The following is a 23,575-nucleotide window of genomic DNA, read 5'->3' as shown; positions in this document are numbered from 1 at the left end:
GGAGGAGTTAGAGCTTGATTGGAAGCATGCTCTCCAAGCTAGAGTATAAAAAGGACATACTCAGGAGAGGAAGGGATGGGCAGAGCAGGGGGAGAGAAAAGCGAGGAAACAAGACAGAGTTCTGACAGAGAGTTGAGCACTGGGAGGCGCGCTTTCACCAGAGAGGATTACGTGAATGAGAAGAAGTTAAGTGCCTGGTCTATGTCTAATGGTGATGGTTGTGGTAATCAGTTCTGGCTGGAGTGCATCAAGCGGGTGATTTGAGATGTGAAACTAACCCAATACTGGCTGATTTTCTCGAAGTTTGTGGTGTCTGTGGTACGCTCCTTTCCCACACAGCCTGGATACCTTGAACCCAGCTACACAGGGGATTTCGGCGAAGAGACGAATGGAGGCTTAGCTCACTGTGAGGTATCGTGGATTGCAGTGTCTAGTGTGGAAAACGAGCACATGTGAAAGTGTGAAGTGTTTGGATGCATGCACGAGTGTGGGATTCTAAATTCTACCTCCACTCGTAGTCCTACTTGCTGGCCTTGTCTATGTTGGGAAGTGTCAAGTAATATTGATGACTGTTGTGTGTTGAGTGTACACGAAACAGGAACCAGTTCATCACTGCTGTCCAGAGAATCAGTCTCTTCCCGTCATACTGGTATGCCCGAAGAGGATTTATGGTGAGATCGCTTACCATTGTCATCTAGAGATTCAGTCTCTCTCTCACTGCTACTGGTTTACTCGAAGAGGATCTGCTGTGAGATCGCTTATCATTGCCTTCCCGAAATTCAGTCTCCTCCCGGCCATACTGGTACGTTTGAAGAGGATTTGCTGTGAGATCGTTGACCACTGCTGTCCTGAGATTCAGTCTCTTCCCTGCCATACTGGTTTATTCGAAGAGGACTTGTTGAGAGATCGCTTACCATTATCATCCAGAGATTCAGTCTCTCTCTCACTGCTACTGGTTTACTCGAAGAGGATCTGCTGTGAGATCGCTTATCATTGCTCTCCCGAGATTCAGTCTCCTCCCGGCCATACTGGTACGTTTGAAGAGGATTTATTTCGAGATCGTTGACCACTGCTGTCCTGAGATTCAGTCTCTTTCCCTGCCATACTGGTTTACTCGAAGAGGATCTGCTGTGAGATCGCTTATCATTGCCATCCCGAGATTCAGTCTCCTCCCGGCCATACTGGTACGTTTGAAGAGGATTTATTGCGAGATCGTTGACCACTGCTGTCCTGAGATTCAGTCTCTTTCCCTGCCATACTGGTTTATTCGAAGAGGACTTGTTGAGAGATCACTTACCATTGTCATCTAGAGATTCAGTCTCTCTCTCACTGCTACTGGTTTATTCGAAGAGGACCTGCTGTGAGATCGCTTACTATTTCCACCCAGAGATTCAGTCTCCTCCTTGTCATACTGGTACAGTTGAAGAGTAGCTGCTGTGTGACTGTTACTTACTGTCCGTCTTGGAGAGACTTCGCTGCGCTTTCCTCTGCCACGGCCTACCTTCATTCAGGCTCTACGGAGCGTCCTCTTGTCATTGTTCACCTTGAGGAGGATTCGCTGAGCGCATACTTACCATTGCCTGCCCTGGAGAGGAGCTATCGTGTGATCACTATCCACGGTTCGCCTTGGAGAGACTTCGCTGCGCTTACCTCTGCCACTGCCTACCTTCATTCAGGAGCGTCCTCTTATCATTGTTCCCCTCGAGGAGTAATCGCTGTGCGAATACTTACCGTTGTCTGTTCTGAAGATGAGCCGTGGTGTGTCCACTACTCACTGCCTGCCTGGGAAAGGCCCTGCTGTGCATCTAGTTGTCATTGTCCGTTCCCAGCCGGACCTACGGAGCGACTGCTTGTCATTGTCTAACTTGAGGAGGATTTGCTGGGCGAATACCTACCATTGTCCGTCTTGCAGAAGATTGCCTGTGCGACAATCCACTTCAGCCTGTTCCTGCAGAAGAGTCCCGTTGTGGAGAGTCCCCCACCCCTTGTGGGCCTAAATACTCCCTCTCTCTCTGACATTGGCGGCATTGGCAGCGCTGCTCGGACTAATGGATTGTTGATTAAGGACAGGTGCGGCAGATTGCATGATAAGAAGAGACAAGCAAGAAATGGAGGGGAGAGTGGGGCAGAGTGAAGGTGTGCAGGGGAATGCACGCACACCACGAGCCGAACCTACGGGCAGGAACACCGATCGCTGCGATTGATTACAGAAAGTCACAGCCAGACGAGCAGTGGGCATAGATTACAACGCATTAATGGAGATAAGTAAAGGAAAGTTGTCCTGCCTATCAACTTATGTGTGTGTGTGAGAGCTGGGCCAGTATTTTGCGTGAGACTAAGGGCTGCTTTTACTCCTCTTCAGTGCTGCCGCTGCTTATATTGGATCACAGAGCTGGGTGAAGGGACGAACTAACTAGACAGCCTCATCTGAATCAGCCCCCCCTTCCGCGGCCCGCTCGTCTATCAGACTTCCATATAAGGCCAATGGACCTTGAATGTGGATTGGGATTTGACTAAAGACTGCCAAAATTTTCTTTCAATGCATTTTATATTCTGGATTTTTATGCTTGGTTAATGATTTTATATACTGATATAGGACAGGATTTGGATTATGAATGTAAGCTGATGAATTGTGTTGAATTGTGCTGTAGCGTTAACTGACCAGTGAGTTGCCTTTACTTTTTTATCCTGTTGCCTATTTTATAATTGTAATTATTAAATAAATTGTATCAATTCTAGAAGTGGTTGCTGTCCTTTTCCTGTCAGTGGAGAAACTAAATGCTGGTATAATTAAGAACCTCACATTCTGGTTTGACACATGTCCGCGGCGAGTTGTGGCGGCGGCCCAGTTTCAGCAGAGATTTGCACCACAGAGATACCCCATGCCCCGTCCTAGGCTTAGGTGTTTTGGGTGCCAGCAGCGAGGGGAAGAATACTGCCAGCATTGTTACAGGTGTGGAAGTGGCGAACATTTCCGTACTGGTGGCAGGAGATATCAGAGACAACCTGACATGGGCTGACAGAGGCTCATTTAAATGGACAGTGGCTGCCCCCGAGGGACAGGGAGTAGCTGAGCTGACTAGAATGTCCCATAGAATTGTCAGCTGCGGTACAGAGAGAAATAGGTCAGAACAAAGAAAAACCCAGAGCTTACGCACACATCCAAGAAATCAGCAAACACACTCATGCAAAACTATCACTGACAAAAGGAGAAATGTTGTGACGAAAAAATATTCGACAGTACCTGAATTTGGTTGGGAAGAAGTGTCTCGTCAACTGCTACAGACAGGGACAGAGAACTCATGTGCTTTTGGACACCGGCTCACAGGTATCTGCTATTGATGAGATGTGGAAGCTGACAACTTACCAGACATTGGATTGAGAGACATAGCAGAGACAGTCGACCCAGATAACCCCTTGCAAATTGAAGAAGCTAATGGCACAAATATGCCATATGTAGGTTGGGTAGAAGTGACCATTAGACTTGTTGGCAGTGCTGCAGAATTTCATGTTCCTATGCTTGTCATGAAGGGCAACCAACAGCCACGCCCTATAATCGGCTTCAGGTGATTGAGCTTGTTGTGACCAACAGTCAAACAAAGGAAGGAAATGTTGAAAATGTTGACTAATTACAATGGTGACTAAGGCTTTCCCTAACCTGCAGAAAAAAATGGCCAGAGCATTCATTAAGGCAGCGAGTATTGAACGTACCAGTGAATATCTTGTGAGAACAGCATGTCATGGAGTGAATGTACCGAGCCACAGTATTATGCAAGTTAAGTGCAGAGTACAAACTAAGCCACTGAAAGAGGACACTGTGTTAGTTTTTGAGCCTGATGACAACGGCCAGTGGCCAGATGGACTTGAGTTTGTGATACCCTAGTTGAGATTAAAAAGGGAGCCCCCCCCCCCCACACACATTTACATTTATTCATTTAGCTGACGCTTTTATCCAAAGCGACTTACAATTGCTATATATGTCAGAGGTCGCACGCCTCTGGAGCAACTAGGGGTTAAGTGTCTTGCTCAGGGACACATTGGTGTCTCACAGTGGATTCGAACCCGGGTCTCTCACACCAAAGGCATGTGTCTTATCCATTGCGCCACCACCACCACATCACCCTCATTGTGCAAAATTCAACCACCCATGATATTATGCTGACAGGTAAAATCACTATTGGCACTGTCCAGCGTCTGTGTGTCCACTTAGTACACCCTCACACACACACTCACCTGTTGAAGTAAGCAGTATTTAGATTGAACATGCTAAAGACCAGAAAGCGGATGCAGACCTTTGGGACCCCCCCAATCGATATAAGCCACCTAGAAGAAGACAAGAGACAGATAGTTTGTGAGATGCTGCGGGAAGAGTCAGGCTGTTTTTCCCGATGTGATAGCGACATAGGCTGTATTGAAAAGTTGCAGCTCAAGATTTCATTGAAAGACCAAGAACCAGTGGCATGGACCTACATGTCAGTCCCCAACAAGCCCTTATTTGAGGAAATGAAATATTACTTACTTGATCTAATAGCACAAGGGTGGATAGAGAAATCTCATTCTGCACACCCCGGTAGTGTGTGTCAGGAAAAAATGTGGTTCTCTCCGCTTGTGCATTGATTATAGAGAGTTAAATCGCAAGTCACACCCTGACAGGCAGCCAATCCCTAGAGTTCAGGATGTGATAGATGGCCTTGGAGGCAACACTATGTTCTCACTATTAGACCAAGGAAAAGCCTATCACCAGGGGTTCATGACAAAGGACAACAAACACTTGACAGCCTTTTCAGCGCTGTATAGAGGAGTGCTTAGAGGGCCTCCGTGACAAGATCTGCGTTCCATACCTAGACAACACTCTTGTTTTCAGTAAAACATTTCAGAGTCATGTTGAAGCTGTCAGAAACGTGTTACAAAGACTGAGGTAGTACGGCATCATATTAAAACCCAGTAAATGTGAGCTATTCAGAATTGAGATTCGTTACCAGGGAAGGATAGTGTCTGCCAAAGGAAACAAAATGGACATCAGGATTCTGAAAGAGAAGAGACCAAGCACAGTTGGTGAGTTGAGACAAGTGATAGGGTTATTAAGTTATTATCGTCACTACGTGAAAGACTTTTCCCGCATTGTCGGTCCCCTGTATGATTTAACTAAAGGGCCTAGTGTGGCAACAGAGGAGAAAGGTGCCCAAAAGCTGCACCCAAAATCCAATGGACATCCAATAGAAAGAGAATTGTAAGCATAGTGCCATCACATACACTCATTGAATGGACTGATTCCCATCAACAGATTCTTGAGAAACTGGTAGATTGCCTGGTTCAACCCCCATTTCTTGCATTCCAAGACTTTTCTAAGCCATTTGTGTTACACACAGACGCTTCTAACAAGGGACTTGGAGGAGCTGTATTATATCAGCAACAAGATGGGAAGCTCTGTGTAATTGCATATGGATCACGAGCGTTAACAAAATCTGAGAAAAACGATTACCTCCACTCAGGTAAATTGGAATTTCTTGCTCTTAAATGGGCGATAAATGGGTTCCGTGACTTCCTTTATTAAGCACCCTTCTTCACAGTCTACAGTGACAATAATCCACTAATGGCGCTTTTCCACTACACAGTACCAGCTCGCCTCGGCTCGCCTCGACTCGACTCGACTCAGCTCTGTTTGGTTTTCCACTGTGTAAAAGTTGTACCTGTACCTGCTTCCAGGTACTTTTTTTCGTACCACCTCCGGCGAGGTTCTAGGCGAGCTGAGGCGATACTAAAATGTGACGTGAAAACACGGCAGACTGCTGATTGGTCAGAGAGAATCGTCACTATTCACTGCGTCATCATTGCACGCGCCAGACGGAGTATCCTGAAAAAAAAACAGCAAAAACATCCAAAAACAGCATACACTCGATTTCCTCCATTGTCCTGTGTGTGTGGGTAGCAGGTGTGTCTCGCGCGTCTCGCGTAAAAGATTAAGTCACGGCAGTTTCCTGCGGCATCGCTATGACGACCAGGTACTATTGTGGAGGTACTATCTGCAATGGAAAACGGAGCGAAAAGCGAGCCTAGCCGAGCCGAGCCGAGCTGAGTCGAGTCGAGTCGAGTTGAGCTGGTACTGGTAATGGAAAAGCGCCATAACATATGTCCTGTCCACCGCTAAGTTAAATGCTACAGGAAGTAGATGGGTGGCAGAATTAGCTGACTTCAACTTTACTATTAAGTACCGCCCAGGCAAGGAAAACACAGATGCTGATTTCTCATCGAGGATGCCATTAGATGCAGAGACAGGGCTGGATGACTTCACAGAGGAAATCTCATATGATGTAGTAGGAGCTACCGTGCAGTCGGTAGGATTACAGTCAGAGATGACTGCAACATGGTCAATGGCCATATCTGCTGAGGATGTATTTGTGCCTCAGAGCACCGTCGTAGCTTCACTGGCACCAGCACAAATCTGACAAGATCAGGAAGACGACCCACACATTGGACCAGTGTTGCAGTGTAAGTTGTCCGGAGGAAAGCCATTGCGTTGCAAGCTGAAGGACTTCAGCCCACAGAGTCGTTTTATAGATAGGGAACTGGACAAGCTGGAAGTATATGAACATGGAGTCCTCTGGAGGAAAACGGCCCACAGAAAACAGCTGGTAATAACTAACAAACATAAACTGCACGGCCAAATGGGACATCAGGGAACCGACAGGACACTATCTTTGATTCGAGACCGCTTCTTTTGGGCATAGGTGCAGCGTGAAACAGAACAGCATGTTATGAGTTGTACGTGTTTAAAACAAAAGAAACCCAACCGTGAAACAAGAACACCTCTCGTAAGCATCACCTCAATCCATCCATTTGAACTTGTGTCTGTTGACTTCCTCCACCTTGACAAATGTAAAGGTGGCTATGAATATATTTTAGTAATTGTGGATAACTTTACGCGCTTTGCGCAAGCGTACCTGACCACATCGAAGTCAGGCAAGGTAGTAGTGGACAAAATATTCAATGATTATGCCCTCAAGTTTGGCTTTCTGATGTGCATTCATCACGATCAAGGAAGTGAGTTCGAAAATCAACTCTTTTCACAACTCAGCAAGTACTGCAGTGTAGCTGGCTTGAGAACAACCCCTTACCACCCACAGGGGAACGGCTAGGTAGAATGTTTTAATCGAACCTTGCTACAGATGTTTAAGACCCTCACAGACAAAGATAAGACCAATTGGAAGAACTCTCTGAACAAGCTTATATTTGCTTTGCAGAAACCTCTTATTACCATGTGATCACTTGGTAATGTAGCAGGTATTGAGAAGAGAATATTATTGTTATGATTGGTTATTTCATTGGTTCATGTAGTTTGTTATGGTGCAGTACCGAAAGACTCCAGCAGGGGGTGGGCAAGCATGGAGAGTTATTATCAGGCACACAGTTCCCTTCCCCCACTCATAATACAGAGATTGAGGGAAACACAACAAGCGTTGTTCCCCTTTTCAGGGAGACTACACTTTATTTTGTGTAAGAAACCACATAATCTCACAAAAGGATGCTCAAATGACACGTGTTGTTTTTTCAAAGGCACATAAGTGACTCAAAGGCTACGTTCACACTGCAGGCTGAAACGACCCAATTCCGATTTTTTTGCCCCTATGCGACCTGTATCTGATCTTTTCATGACAGTCTGAACGACACAGATCCGATCTTTTCAAATGCGACCCAGGCCACTTGGGTATGTGGTCCCAAATCCGATACATATCCGATCTTTTGAAATGCGACTTCAGTCTGAACGGCCAGGTCTCATGCATCCGACCTGCACGTCATTGATACGCGAAAAACGTCATAATTCTGCGTTGAAGTAGTCGCTGGTTTGAAAACGGACTGCATATTCGTCGAGCTGAGGTAAATCTGCCGAACGGGTCGACCTCGACGAGCCCGTTAATAATAAAAATAAAAAAAAAAGCCCACGGCCATTATATATATACGTTATGTTAACGTATTTGTGCTGAAACTGATATTAGATAGGTCAGCGGCTGCTGTCTGGCTCTTGTGTAACGGTCGCTGCGCGCGCTCGTGTGTGTGAGAGAATCACAGTTAAAGTTTAGCTACTTCCGCAAACAACAAGTGACGTCGTTGACCGTTGAGTACTCTTCTGCGCATGCGGGTCACTTCTGGGTCATTTCACGTTCACACAGGAGATCACAAAAGGTCGCATTTAATTGGAAATGTGAACGGCCTTGCAAAAAAAGCGTTTTTTTTTAAAAAATCGGAATTGAGCATTAAGCCCTGCAGTGTGAACGTAGCTCACAGATCTTTCAGATGGATTAGCATTCACTACTGATCACTGACATGATGTGCAAAAAATTATCGCAGCCTTTGCGATTTCATTATTACACTAAGCCACGTGTTTCCCAATTAGGAAACAAGTATTCATGGACATTTTTGTCTCTGTCAATAGTGACAAGTGCTAGCCAACTACCTTGCAGTTAACGTTCGTCATTGACTAGCAGATGAAGAGAGCCGTACCGCCCTGCAAATAGTCTAACTCAGAGCCTTGTTCTTTCTTTAAGTTGTGTTTGTTGCCCTGTTTAAATCATGGAAATTTGTCATTAGCCCACTTCACCTTCGACTTCAACATCCACTTGCTCTGGCTAGAACAGTAACAGTAAACACAACGACTTTGTCTGCATGCGTGAACCGGCGTAGATGCACTCAAATCAGACAGGAGAACCGTGACTGAGAACACAACGTCGGTAAGGTACAGAGGCTTTAGGGCAGTTGTGGCCTTATGGTTAGAGAGTCAGACTTGTAACCCAAAAGTTGCGGGTTTGAGTCTCAGTAGCGGCAGGAAATCTCTTCCACTCTCATTACCCATAACATAGGTGTCCTTGAGCGAGGCGCCTAACCCCCAATTGCTCCCTGGGCGCTGCAGCAATAATGGCTGCCTACTGCTCCGGGTGTGTGTGTTCAATACTCACTGCTGTGTGTGTGCACTTGGATGGGACACCATACTTGTCACTTTCAAACTTTACAGGACAGTCCTCACTTCAGGGTTTATACAACATTTGGCATCACTGGCGAGAGAAGGAGGAAGGGCATCTATAACAGCAGAGAAAGCTAGCAACTGAGCTAGCAAGCTGAGGCTTCAAACTTCTCATCCGGGTCGCCTCACCTGACCTGATAGAGGTTGACTGATTTTCAAGAGACCCAAAACATCACTGATGATGTGTCCTCGTAGATTACAAATTTAATGTCAAATGATACACCTACATGAAAGAAAACATTTGTATTGATGATCATGTCTCTACTTGTACAAATCACTGTATATTCATTTAATTCTGACTTTCGCAGACATTTTTTTTTTTTTTTTTGGTTGTGTATAGTAAGATGCATTTATTTGCAACATTTCAAGTTAATTGTGCATACATTTGTTAATTTTGAGAATAATTGCATTCCATAAAATCTGGACATGCCAATAAATTTTTGAAAATAAATCACACATTATAATGTGGAGATATAAAACTTTACTCTGTAGAGTTTGGGGCATTTGGAAATCAAAGGTTGAAACAAAACCTTAATGAAGACTATATAGCTAATATCCAGAGTCTATAACAGGCATATCAATTGTTTGTGGAAAAACCTTTACATCGCATTTGTTACATTTCAGAGCCCAACATTTTTATTTATTTTTTAAACTGGTGCATTGATGCAGATTTCACAATTCAAATAGGTTTCACAAGCTTTCAATGTGATTCGATACCAGTTCATTTCTAAATATATGTCATTTTTAAAGAAAAAATCTGCAAATGCCGTGAACTATAGGGCTAATGGCTTACTCTCCTTTATTTTATTCTTATTCTAGAGCTGATGTAAAGCCAAAACAATCTCTGTTACTTTAATTTCCTATTATATATGTAAAGCTGCTTTGAAACAGTCTATATTGTTAAAAGCGCTATATAAATGAAGGTGACTTGACTGACTTGACTGAACTTCTCACATTGCTATTGAAGGTTAAACTTGGGAACACAGCCCAAACTATTATATTCAATTGGTATGTCAGGTATAAAAGGCTAATTAACACTCAAACAAATCAGTTGAATACAAACATTCAGATTAAACATTTCTAGTTTTAGTGAGTGAATGAAAAAAGGCAATGATATATGAATTAAGCAGTTTTTAAGTAAAAATAAAACATATAGTGCAAATATTTAGCAATATGTCCTCTCTCCATTCTGGCTATTATGGACTTTGAATAACTTTCCTGAGGTAAATGTCATTTTGTTTTTTATTAGCTATTATTGACGTCTTCGCAGTAGAAACACAATATTTTATAATTATATAAAAGATTATGATATTATTCCCTGTGATGGACTTTAGAGTAGATTTAGAGTAGGTTTCAAAGGTAAGCGAGTAAATGTTCATGTAGAAATATTACCGCAAACGGTCTCCCTCTAATGGAAAAGCAGTGTATTACAGTTTTTCAAAAATGCTTACAATTTTTTAAACTAAACTATGACTCCATTTCTATAAACTCTACACACAAAACCACAAAACACACACACAAGATGCAAAACGTCACACGTCTCTTGCAAACACTTCATTCGAAACTATTTTAACTTTAAAAAACCCCGCTATTTGTGTGTAGTAACTCCACACAAACATACACACCAAACTACTCAGATGTAAAAACACTAGTTACTCTTTTGCTTGTTCAGTGTGCAGTACAGGATTTTGTCAAAGGTGTAAAAATAATTTATTTCATTTTTTTTTTTTAAACACAGAGTTTTGATTTATGACCAATTGATCAATTTATGTAAGCTATATAAGTTATTTCACATGATCATTGGGTGTAGGTCATCAGTAAATGAGTGGCATTTAAAATGGTAGTGTTTCTCACATGAAACACAAGAGCTGTTAGTTTTGAAGTGTCTAATGTAGAGAACTGTTTAGAGTTTTGCAAACTGAGTTTAAAGCGTATAATGTGCTTGTAGTTTTGCAGACTTGGTCTAAAGATTATGAGTGAATGGTTTCAGCGAGTGGGCCTCAAGTATCACTTTTAGTGTTAAGGATTTTTTTTGGGACTGCTTGGGAATAATGACTCATTATTCAAGACTTCATCATTATGTAATTAATATTCATAAATAAACGGCTGAAAGGTCTGGAAGACCATCGTTGTTTCGCCAATAAAATCTCAAAAGAAGAAGAAGAAGGAAGACCTTATTAATATTCATAACCCAATCCTTCGTCATAGTAATCTGGCGTGAGGTTAGTTAGTCGCTAGCCGAGCTCATCGATCTGGTCATCATGCAGTTGCAGCGTCATTGTGGGCTGTCGTTTGAATGAAGTTACAAGACACACAGATCTTCCGCATCCCAACTTAAAACCCGGCCTTTGGAGTAGAGCTGTTTAAAGGACAAGCAAACAGAAAGATGCCCGTATTTACAGGTCTGTTCACAGTATGATTGGACATAAATCATAGTTAGTCTTTAAACGATAAGAGGTAATTGAGAAGAGGCAGCGCCGTTAGCATGAGACATTAGCTTCAGGCCGCAGTTGATGGTTTCAGTTTAAAAACAGAGGGAAAGCTAAACAAGAAGCAGAAATCCCATAGCAAGCGTTCTGGTGTGACTTGTATTTAGGCGTTGCGTTTATTTTATATGGAAATGTATGATGTGAAATGTAAACGTTCAGACTTGAGTAACGTTATTAGTGATGAAGCATGTTATCATGCTGGCTAGGCGGCTCACACTTTATTTAAATACCTTTAAAACTAACCTATTAGCATTTTCAATCAACAGACAGTATTACTGAACAGTGGATACAGACTTTAACGTTACACTAAAAACATTTTGTTGTTGCAAAATTGGCTATAGAACAGCTTGTAGACATCAAAACTGATGCATCATGGCTTGTATCCGCCGTGCTGCAAATCTGGTGTGTTGTAGATATTTACTTGTTCACTGCAATGGATTTCCAGTGATAAATGTGTTAAAGCTATATTATTTATATATGTCTTACTGCTGTAACAACTTCCATGTGTTATTTTTTATAGCATCTCATGTGGTTAGCATGTTTTGTGTGTAGTTTCATATGTCAGCTGTGTTAATGGGGGTTCAAACTAACCTAAGCAGAAATAAAATTGTATTGTTTTAAAAGACATGAAGGTGAGTAAAAGATGAATATATATTTACTTGTGGGTCACTTGTAAAGCAGGTGTTTTAAAGCTGTTCCCAGCTCCCCACACATTTGGGAGGTTTCCCGTATGATTCTCAGAAGCAGCAAGTGTCATGAGTCATGTTTCCATCCGCCTATTGTTATGCGCATTTTGGGATATCACATTAAAAAGATGCTGGATGGAATTGTCAAGATGCGCATACAGTTGTGATCACAATTGTTGGCACCCCTGATAAATATGATCAAACATGATCTGCATTGTTTATCTTTTTGATCCTTCATTCAAACAATTCACAAAAATCAAACCATTCATTGAAGTAAAATAATTAAAAGTGGGGGCAAAATCACATTATGAAATGTTTTTCTCCGAAACACGTTGGACATAAATTATTGGCACACTTTTATTAAATACTTTTTGCAATCTCCTTTTGCCAAGACAACAGCTCTGAGTTTTCTCCTATAACGCCTGATGAGTTTGGAGATCAGAGACCATTCCTCCATACAGAATCTCTCCAGATCCTTCAGATTCCCAGATCCATGCTGGTGCTTCTGCCCTTCAGTTCAGCCACTCATCTTCTATAGGGTTCAGGTCAGGGGACTGAGATGGTCATGGCAGAAGCTTCATTTTGTGCCCATTTTTGTTTTGATGTTTGTTTTTGGATCACTATCCTGTTGGAAGATCCAACCACGGCCCATTATAAGATTTCTAGGAGATGCCGTTGGTATTATGTTGGTATTTGCTAGAATCCATGATGCCATGTATCTGAACAAGATGTCCAGAATCTCCAGCAAAAAAATATGCCCTCAACATTAAAGATTGAGCGGTAGATTTAACCGTGGGCATGGGGGACTTTTTAAATCCCTGTTTGCACAGAACCCATCTGGTGGATTTGCTGCCAAAAAGCCCTTTTTTTATTAGTTTGATCTGACCACAGAACCCTGTCCCGTTTGAAGTTCCAGTCGTGTCTGACAGCTGAATATGCTGGAGTTTGTTTTTGGATGAGCGAGGAGGATTTTTCTTGAAACCCTCCCAAACAACATGTAGGGGCTGTTTGATTTTTCGCCAATTTCCCAGGAAGTGACGATTATGTTCTTCTGAACACATTTTTATTTTTTTGTCTTTTTAACACCAAGGTAATATAAGTGTAGTTATTAATGTACAATACATTTTTTTTTATATATATATCAATATTTTACAATTTCTTATGTTAATAATTGTGAAAATCACTGTCTGTGAAAAAGTCCATTGGAAACGCCAAGCTCATGTTTCCAGCACTCTGCAGATCAGCTGAGGAGTTATTTGAGATGTGCAGTACTGGGTGTGGAGAACCATGGGATAGTTTGAAAACCCCTGCTTTAATTAAAACCATACATCTTTTCTTAAAGCACAAGATGCAAAGTATGATGAAGTCTGTATCTCGGTGCTCTTTCGATGTGGGATAGTTCAACTTGCAAAAAATATGAGGCCAAGGCATTTGAGAATGTAGAAAAAATATACAAAGCCTTCTGATGAAGTTTTATTAGCTGCAACACACACACACATTCTCTTTCTGTAGACTATCAGCAATGTGCAGATGCGTGGTACTGAATCATTTTGCTGTGTCACAATTTTTTGTGTCTTGATTTTTCTTTTGTTTTTTTCTTTGAATATCTTAGTGAATGTGAAATGGGGAAAGGAGAAGTTTGATGCGGTGGAGCTGAACACAGAGGAGCCGCCCATGGTGTTCAAAGCCCAGCTTTTCGCTCTAACAGGAGTTCAGCCGGAGAGACAGAAAGTCATGGTGAAAGGAGGAACACTGAAGGTACTGGCTGGGATCTGTAATGGAGAGCTTTCATATTTACGGTCCTCTGTTATTGCATGTGTGTGTGACTTCTTTTACTTTTTGTTCACCAGGATGATGAGTGGGGCAATATCAAGTTGAAAAATGTAAGTATGTGGCTGTATCTTGACTTCTGGTAGATTCAGAAAATGCCCTTTAAGAGTCGACCTGTAATAAGAGTTCAGCAGCTAATAGTTAAATATTGAAACATAAGATCCACAATAGATTATCCAACAGTACACCTTAATTTAATTCGTTCCTTAATACACGTTCCTGGTCTTATTGTGTGCGTTTGTTGATGGCCAATCGCGTGCTTGTCTATAACAGCGAGCAGTCGCGTGACTGACTGACTAGCGTAGCAGGCTAGCAGCTAATCGCGTGACTGCTGGAGCACTTCAGGTTTTGGTGGACTACCAAAAACAATGTTACAGCCGTTCATAAATCGTATAAATACATAACCATTACACAACTCCAGTTCAGAATACAAGATGATTGGCAAGATTTATTGATAACTTCCGAGTGAGCAGCTTTGTCATTTCAGCTCAATGCAGCCCTTACATAACGAAGCCGCGTTCCTCCAGGAACAGGGTGCTTCATAATGCACGACTACAAAAAAACTAAACTGTACATAATTCAATAAAAAGTAACTAAAATATAGTATTCATTTTGACAGCCAGTTTTGATTTAGTTTTAGTCATATTTAGCAAAATTTTGAACCTGCTCACCAAACCTACACCGTTGAGAGGGGCGCTTGGGAAAGAATCAAAAGACATTTGACTTATTAGAAGTCAGTGTACCATTAGGCGAGTTTTGAAACTGATATTTCTAGGTGAAAATAAAAACTTGCATACAGTTGCTTTCACTGCAAACTCAGGTCTGGCTCCATGGTTTCATGTTGACTTTAAATGTGTGTTTTCTTCAGCTAAATAGATGTTTTGATCCATGTAGGGGATGACTCTTCTGATGATGGGCTCTGCTGACGCCCTGCCTGAGGAGCCCGTAGTGCGACCCATGTTTGTAGAGGACATGACGGAGGAGCAGCTCGCGTCTGCCGTACGTTTGCAGCCGATAGATCTGCTGTTACAGTGTTTTAGCAGGAATCAGAGAAACAAGCCAACAGCTGTGAAATCATCTCTGCTATCTGTGTCATGTTCAGATGGAGCTGCCGTGTGGATTGACGAATCTGGGCAACACATGCTACATGAATGCAACAGTGCAGTGTCTACGCTCCGTGCCTGAGCTCAAAGGCGCTCTCAGGAGGTACAGTTTAGGCATGGCCTTCATGTCAAGTCCACGGATGTTATGTGGTGTAATGCATCAATGTGTTTTTGTGGTAATTCGCCTCCATCTGTAGGTATTCTGGTGCCTTGCGGTCTTCTGGAGCTAACGCACCTTCCCAGTACATCACAGCAGGTGATCAACTTCCACTATCAGTTTTGAGGTTACCAAATTCTTGACTCTTTGATTACTTATATCCCCAACTATTTGGGATCAGTATGTCCAAGCTAATGCATATAAGAGTCAAGCTGTGTAGCCATACTGAATCCCACAGGGTTTGTGGGCCGCATGTAGCTCATGTCTGATTCTTCTCTTAGCTCTGCGTGATTTGTACGAGTCCATGGATAAGACCTCGTCAAGCATTCCACCCATCATTCTGCTGCAGTTCCTGCACATGGCCTTCCCACAGTTTGCCGAAAAAGGAGACCAAGGCCAGTACCTTCAGCAGGTCAGGTCACATATCTCTGGCTTAATACATATCTCTGGCTTAATACATATCTCTGGCTTAATACATTTCAGCAGAATATGTTCTGTCAAAGTGGAACATTTTTATATATACATGTTATTTTTCCATTTACTCAGGATGCCAATGAGTGCTGGGTCCAGATGATGCGGGTCCTTCAGCAGAAATTAGAACCTGAAGAACTAGAAACCCCACCAGAGGCAAGGCTACTGTATTTTTTATATATATATATATATATATATATATAGTACCAGTCAAAAGTTTGGAAACATTACTATTTTTAATGTTTTTGAAAGAAGTCTCTTATGCTCATCAAGCCTGCAGTTTAAAAAACACAACAACAACAAAAAAAAAAACAGTAATATTATGAAATATTATTACAATTTAAAATAATGGTTCTCTTTTTTTAATATATTTTAAAATGTAATTTATTTTTGTGATGCAAAGCTGAATTTTCATCAGCAAGTACTCCAGTCTTTGGTGTCTTATGATCCTTGAGAAATCATTCTAATATGATGATTTGATACTCAGTTATTATCAATGATGGAAACAGTTGTGATGTTTAATATATTTTTTTGGAATACTTTTTTCAGGATTCATTGAGTAAAACGTTAACAGCATTTATTCATTAAAACAGCATTTATTCAAAATAAAAACATTTCTAACAATATAAATCGTTACCATCACCTTTTATCAATTTAACGCATCCATGTTGAATTAAAGTACTAATTTCTTAAAAAAAAAAAGTTATTGTTCCCAAACTTTTGAACGGTAGTGTATATTGTTACAAAAGATTTCTATTCTAAATAAATACAGTTCTTTTTAACTTTTTATTCATCAAATAATCCTGAAAAAAGTATCTCAGGTTATAAAAAAAATATTAAGCAGCACAACTGTTTCCAACATTGATCATAAATCAGCATATTAGAATGATTTCTGAAGGATCATAAGACACCAAAGACTGGAGTACTTGCTGATGAAAATTCAGCTTTGCATCACAAAAATAAATTACATTTTAAAGTATATTAAAAAAGAGAACCATTATTTTAAATTGTAATAATATTTCATAATATTACTGGGGTTTTTTTTTTTTTTTTTTTTTTTAAACTGCAGGCTTGATGAGCATAAGAGACTTCTTTCAAAAACATTAAAAATAGTAACGTTTCCAAACTTTTGACTGGTACTGTATATATATACTCATACATAAACATTAAAAAGTACAGATACTTTGTTTACAAGTTGGTATTGAACTCTGTGAGGAGCATCAAAGGTTTCTATTTACAACGTGTTTTTGAAGCGTTGATCATTGTAGCCAATCACAGACTTATGTTGCGCATGAATGCAATGAATGCCAATCAGAGATGTTTAAGTTAGTTATAATCCACTCAACATGCTCGTGAATCCTTTAACCAAAAAAGTGTAAACGCGATGTAAATAAGAGATTAAATTGTGCAGTGTGGACAGCTTTTTTGACAATATTCACAGTAGTGTGTATCTAACTGAGTACACTAGGGATTAATTGTCGATAATAATTTATTAACTATTATCGATAACTCATCGATTGTCGATTAAGCCGGTTAATGCACATACGTGCCGCTCAACCGCGAAACACGTAAAGCAGACACGAGTAAAAAAAAAAGCGAGCGTGCCGAAGTTATGTTTGGGACCATTTAGGCTAGCATTACAACTTCATGACTATAAGTTTGCATGTGCATTCACAGCCTTTTGTTTTGTACAAATATAAGTTGTAATATTGTTTATTTTGTGTAGGCCTATATATATATATATATATATATATATATATATATATATATATATATATGAAGAGTTCAGATGCAAAAGCCTCTAAATGCCATTTGAAATTTTCTTATAGAATGATCATTTTTATTAAGCTTGTATATTTAAGTTCAGTAATTTCACTTAAATTATAATTAATAGGTAATCTTCATGGCCATTTAAGTGAAATTATTGAATTTAAATATACGAGCTTGATAAAAATGATCATTCTATAAGAAAATTTCAAATGGCATTTAGAGGCTTTTGCATCTGAACTCTTCATATATATATATCTGATTGATCTCATATAGGATGCTACGGTTGAGAATGATGCTGTAGTAAAATACGCCGGTGTTCAGCTCAAACAGCAATGCACGATTAATAATAGCTATGATTTGGACTGTCATATTACATAACATCATGATAGAGAGAACTATATTGTAATAAATCATTGTGAATTCATTGGGTTTAGCTGCCGTGTTTCAGCGCATCCACAACAGGACTTACACATTCTGACAAGCACGCGCAATCTGAGGCGCCGTTGGTGACATGTTGTAGTCGTTATATTTGATTATTAAATTAGTAATTTAATGAAATGATCAATCACATCAACTCATTTTACAATCCCACCTGCCTTTTTATTTTAAATGAAAAACCCATTGCAGTATTAATGCTAATGATTAATTGATCATTAATTTAAACAATGATCGATCATGGGAATTTGTGTAAATTAACATCCATAGTGTACACTGCAAAGCTTCTTTACATCGGTTTTGAATTGCGAGATTGAATAATGAACTGCAATGATTGACAGGGATATAACCATAGCAACGATGGGACGAAGCAATCTGATACTGTACGTCAAAATAGATGTACATTAAGTCTTAGAGTGTAAATGAACACTAATTGACATGCCACTTGTTCTATCTTTTTATAAGCAATGTTTACTTCATACATTTAAATGTTTACATTTACTTATAATTAGTATCATCATAATTAAACTCATTGAATTTAATTAATATTTTTGTATTTTCACATAGTGCAATAAAATAATAAATTAGTTCTTGCTATGGTATTGAAATTGGTACTGACAACCGTGAAATTTCACTGGTATTTGTACCGACTACTGGAATTTTAATACCGTGACAACCCTAATATATTCAAACTCTTTCATTACAGAAATGCAGAGCATTTAGTGTTATAAAATGGGTCTTTATCATATTTGTCTGGAAGCTAAAAAACTATTTTACAAATAATGTATAATTTTTTTTTCTGTTTGTTTTTGGTGTAATAACAGACTGACAGTGATAGTGGAGCTGCCGTCGCCGCAAAAAAGAAGAATTTCATCGATCAGTATTTTGGTGTTGAAATTGAAACTACGTATCCTTTGATAAGTGCCTGTTGTACAAGTCTATATCATGTGCTCTCTCAGTCAGTGATTCTGTGTGCTGCCGCTGTTTTTACTTCAATAAACTGCATTTCTTCAATGTTTACTAGGGTTGGGAATCGAAAATCGAATACTTAAGGTCAAGACTCAGATACGTGTTTGATTCCTCTCATCGCTTCCTTTGTGTGCATTAATATGGCTTTAAACTATTTAAGCTCAAGAATCCACTGTTTTCTGTGCTGCGCACACATCCACGCGCACAGAAAGCCGTCTCTTATACTGTGTACTGCGTGATACTGAGTTCCTTCCGCATCTTTTTGCACTTGAACGGACAAATACACACAAAAACGTCCTCAAACAAAAAACTGAATAACCTTAACTATATTTGTAATGTATGTTTTATTTATAAAGTGCAGTCTTTTTACATTTGATTAGTTTCTGTACCTGAATACCTGTTTATTTCAATGGTATTTTTTTATGCGATTGTTAATTTTATTTGTTCTTTTTAAATTACTGAGTGTTTACTTGTCTTTAATAATACTTGAAATTAATATAAGTTAGGCTAGTTGTTTTTGCTATGGTATTTTTAAACCATATAGGCAAACATTTCTTGTGAACGTATTCTTTAGCCTGCTGATTTCTTTTGTTAATGGTATTCAGCTACAATGAAATGCTTTGCAATAAGACTTAGAATAAATGTGAATGATAACTACGTTTATTTCTTTATTGGAATCGAAATTAGTAATCGATTAGAATCAGAATCGATAAGCAGAATCGGAATTGGTCCAATTCAATCGATACCCAACCCTAATGTTTACCTGCTTAAGTGAATCATTCCCTCGCACCCCCAGAACCTGATTTGGATTTAGTAAAACGATTAAAATTATTCACACCCTGATCATAAGTAATAGCTTGTTGGCAGCCTGGCCTAAAGATAAATAAATAGATCGTCATTTGAATGATATGTGCTGGTTTGGGAGGTGGACAGATTACGCATCAGATGTTGTAGTCTGAGTTCACTTAAGGCCCGGGTATACTTCATTTTCTGAAGAATACTTTGGGCTTTACGCTACTCTGATAACACTGAGAAATGAACTCCTGAAGAAAATTTATACGAGAAGGATGATCGATATTTCATGTTTGGGGGAATGATCTATAATCCCGCTGACTATTTGATTATGTTACTCTTTTGAATTCACTGCACGATTATGCTTAGCAGCCATAATGATGTTATGGGGATGGCCAGACTGAGCGTAATGTGTTTTGTAGTCTTAATTTTCACCAGGGCCATAGATATGAACGTTTGCCATTTTTACAGTACTTAACCTTAATGTGTCCAGTATGAAATGTACCGAGTCAGAGGACGAGGATCCAACTAAAGGCTCAGAGAGCCAGCTGCAGCTCAGCTGCTTCATCAACCAGGAAGTGAAGTATCTCGCCACTGGACTCCGACTGGTGAGTGGAACGTCCCGTACGCAGATGAGCCACCAGTGCCCACAATCCCTGTTAATATTGACCTGTCTCTCATTATATCCAGAGGCTACAGGAGGACATCACGAAGTTCTCCCCATCCTTACAAAGAAATGCCCTCTATATCAAATCGGTATGTTTTACCTTTTGGCATTTCTGACTTTTGTCACAAAGTTTGAACAAAGTTCAATGTTTCCTCTTTCGTACATGAATACAATGAACAGTCACTTTTTATGTTTCTGCATTCAAGTCCAAAATCAGCCGTCTCCCGGCATACCTCACGGTTCAAATGGTGCGGTTCTTTTACAAAGAAAAAGAGTCTGTGAATGCCAAAGTCCTCAAGGTAGGTCTTTTACCGAGGAGGGGTTTGGGATATCAGGTGTTGTCACCAAAATATCTATACATTGATTGTAAACTTAAATTTTGCTGCATTTAGGATGTCAAATTTCCTCTTATGCTGGACGTCTTTGAGCTGTGCACTCCTGAACTTCAGGAGAAGATGCTTCCTATGAGGACCAAGTTTAAGGAGGATGAAGACAAGAAATTGGAGATGCAACAGCAGCCGAAAGCAAGTGCCCTGTGACGTCATGCTGAACACTTCGTGCTTTTTGAAAAGCCATCTAACATTTTGTTTCTCATTCAATAGGTGATTCAGAAGGTTGGGGCTCCAAAGGATAAAAAATATGAACCCTTCTGTTTTTCTGAAGGTGAGCACTCACTGCAAAGCTGCTAATTTCAACATGGTTCTGCAAGTTGAGTCTGCAGATTGATTTATAAGCTGTTCTCCACAGACTTGGGCTCCAACAACAGCGGTTACTACGACCTGCAAGCGGTTCTGACGCACCAGGGCCGATCCAGTTCATCTGGCCACTATGTCGGCTGGGTTAAAAGGAAAGAAGGTCAAGTATTGTCGTTGTCAAATCAAGTTTTTGCTTTCATTATTTGTTAAATGTATATGCATAGTCTTTATTTTTGCCTTTGTAACTGTAAACGCGACTTGATAGCATTGTTTCCTAGTGTTGGGTAATGTTACTTTTACAAGTAATCCATTACAATATTTCATTATTCCCTAAAAAGTAACTCATCATTTTAGTTGCTTTTTATGGAAAGTTATGTACCCACGGTTCCCTCTAAGCCACGCACGTCCGTGCACAAAAGAATTAAATAAAACGCTGCGGAAAAGGTAGAAGTAAAATGTGTGGGGAAAGCCATTACATTGTATTCTAGTGAATAAGAAATAATTGCAGTGTTTGGATCAACCGCTGTAGAGTTAGATAGACAGGTTTCATAGAGCATGATGTGAGCCAGATCACTCACTGTCGGTACACTTTAATGCACAGGGTACAAAAGAGCTCAATAGATTCTACACAAATGCAAAAACATGAGAAAAAAAGTCATGTTTTAAATAAGTGGTTTGATCAAGTGCTGGAAATAACTATGATTAGCGCAGCACGGTTTAAAATGACGCACTCACCACGGCTGTTGCATGCAATCTCAAAATAACTCGAGTCTCAAATAGATGTTTTTGTGTGCAGTGCATCATAGCTCTTGAACTACAGTATCTACATGCTCAAAGCACTTCTAGCTGTGAGACCGCAGCACCTTTACGGTATTACTCCGCCGCTTCTTCTTCTGCTTCTTCTGTGCATTCAATGAAATGCCCGTGGTTTGCTTGCAATTGGCAAAGGTGCATTATCGCCACCAACTGGGCTGGAGTGTCTATTATTCAAGCTCTCAACGGAAGAATCACGGGTGTGACGCATTTGGCAAAATAGGTCCACAAAAGCGAAATAAACCTAAAATTCTCGGGACAGCAGCATGTGTCCAAATTTTTATCTTAACCGTTCTATTTCATCAGATACGATCTGTAAACAGGGCTTTAAGTGTAAAATACCGAACTTGTCCTTTAAAGGGATAGTTCACCCACAAATGAAAATTGTCGTCATTTTCTCTCACTCATGTTGTTCTCAACCCGTAAGGCTTTTTGTTCATCTTCGGAACACAAATTAACTTTTTGATGAAATCTGAGCGATATCTGTCCCTGAAACTTTGACGCTTCAAAAAGTTCATAAAGAGATCACAAAACTAATCCATATGAATTGAGCGGTTTAGTCTAAATTTTCTGCAAAGACTCGAAAGCTTTATATGATGAACAGATTGAATTTAGGCTTTTATTCACATTCATCAACTCACACATCAGTTATGATTAACGGAAGCTCAAGTATGATCGTTTGACGTATGAGAACCAATGAGGTTCATTATCATGTTAAGCAGCACGTCGAGCAAATCTCAGATTTCATCAATAAGATCTTCATTTGTGTTCTGAAGATGAAAGTCTTATTGGGTTGGAATGACATGAGGGTGAATAATTAATGACTGAATTTAAATGTTTGGGTGAGCTATCCCTTTAAGACCTTGATTAGTAGTTTTAGCCAGGATTGGATCCCCCTGCTAATGAATGCTTTGCTGTTGTATCTGGTATTGATACTTCACTCTCTCTCTGAACAGATGAATGGATGAAGTTTGACGATGACAAGGTCAGCGTGGTGACCCCTGAGGACATCCTGAAGCTGTCTGGTGGAGGCGATTGGCATATAGCATATGTCCTTCTGTACGGCCCCCGGCGTCTGGAAATACTTGAGTAACGGTGTTTCACAGGAGAAACTTAAACCATAATTGCCATTTTCAAAGCACTGTCTGTATAGATGTGCAAATAAATTTGTGTCTTTAAAAACACGACCTTAATTTCTGAACTCTTCATGCATCAACTCGAGTGGCGTGTCTGTTAAGGGTGTTTTCCCCCTTTCATGGATGGTAGATTGATGGACCTGATCCTTTTTATTGGACTTTATTTTTTAATGTTTTCTATATGCATTGAATATTTTTTAAGCCTGTGAAAAGGTGTTCATGCTCAATAGACAGAAGTAGTGACTTGGTATCTAAAGATGCTCTTGGCCACAAGTTTTGGACATGTAAAACAAGGAGTTGTGTGATACTGGGATCTGTTGTGTCTGATCTATCAAAGGTGGATTTCATATCAAAGCACTTTGAGAGGATGTTTTTCTGCTCGATTACTGCTTCTGTCTTCAAGCTGCCATGCAACAAATGCCACTGTAAACTTATCTGTCCTGAAATACTCAGAAACAATCAAACAAAGAGAATTTACCTCTGTAATAAGTTATTGTTTACTGGCTTTTCATAAACCGTGAAGACAAATAAACATGCCATTAACAC

General features: G+C 40.1%; 1 protein-coding gene across 1 annotated transcript; it reads left to right on the top strand.

The window, feature by feature from the left end:
- The first annotated feature begins 11,260 nt into the window (after positions 1-11,260).
- Positions 11,261-23,574, top strand: usp14 (ubiquitin specific peptidase 14 (tRNA-guanine transglycosylase)). The gene is made up of 16 exons (XM_082174377.1): positions 11,261-11,418; positions 13,804-13,949; positions 14,042-14,074; positions 14,916-15,020; positions 15,124-15,227; positions 15,322-15,380; positions 15,563-15,693; positions 15,828-15,908; positions 18,782-18,864; positions 20,212-20,326; positions 20,409-20,474; positions 20,592-20,684; positions 20,778-20,909; positions 20,988-21,048; positions 21,133-21,240; positions 22,850-23,574. The coding sequence occupies exons 1-16, from the start codon at positions 11,403-11,405 to the stop codon at positions 22,984-22,986; spliced, it is 1,470 nt and encodes a 489-aa protein (XP_082030503.1). The 5' UTR covers positions 11,261-11,402; the 3' UTR covers positions 22,987-23,574.
- Position 23,575: the final 1 nt, after the last annotated feature.

Source organism: Leuciscus leuciscus (genome assembly GCF_965113295.1).
Source record: "Leuciscus leuciscus genome assembly, chromosome: 6".
Taxonomy (NCBI): Eukaryota; Metazoa; Chordata; class Actinopteri; order Cypriniformes; family Leuciscidae; genus Leuciscus; species Leuciscus leuciscus.
Note: the sequence above shows the minus strand (reverse complement) of the source record. Positions and strands in the feature narration are given on the sequence as shown.

Excerpts from the sequence above, each read along its gene's own strand:
- usp14 (XM_082174377.1), top strand. Across the intron at positions 15,381-15,562 it reads TTCCCAGTACATCACAGCAG|CTCTGCGTGATTTGTACGAG; the intron begins GTGATCAACTTC and ends TTCTTCTCTTAG. Across the intron at positions 18,865-20,211 it reads GGTGTTGAAATTGAAACTAC|TATGAAATGTACCGAGTCAG; the intron begins GTATCCTTTGAT and ends TAATGTGTCCAG.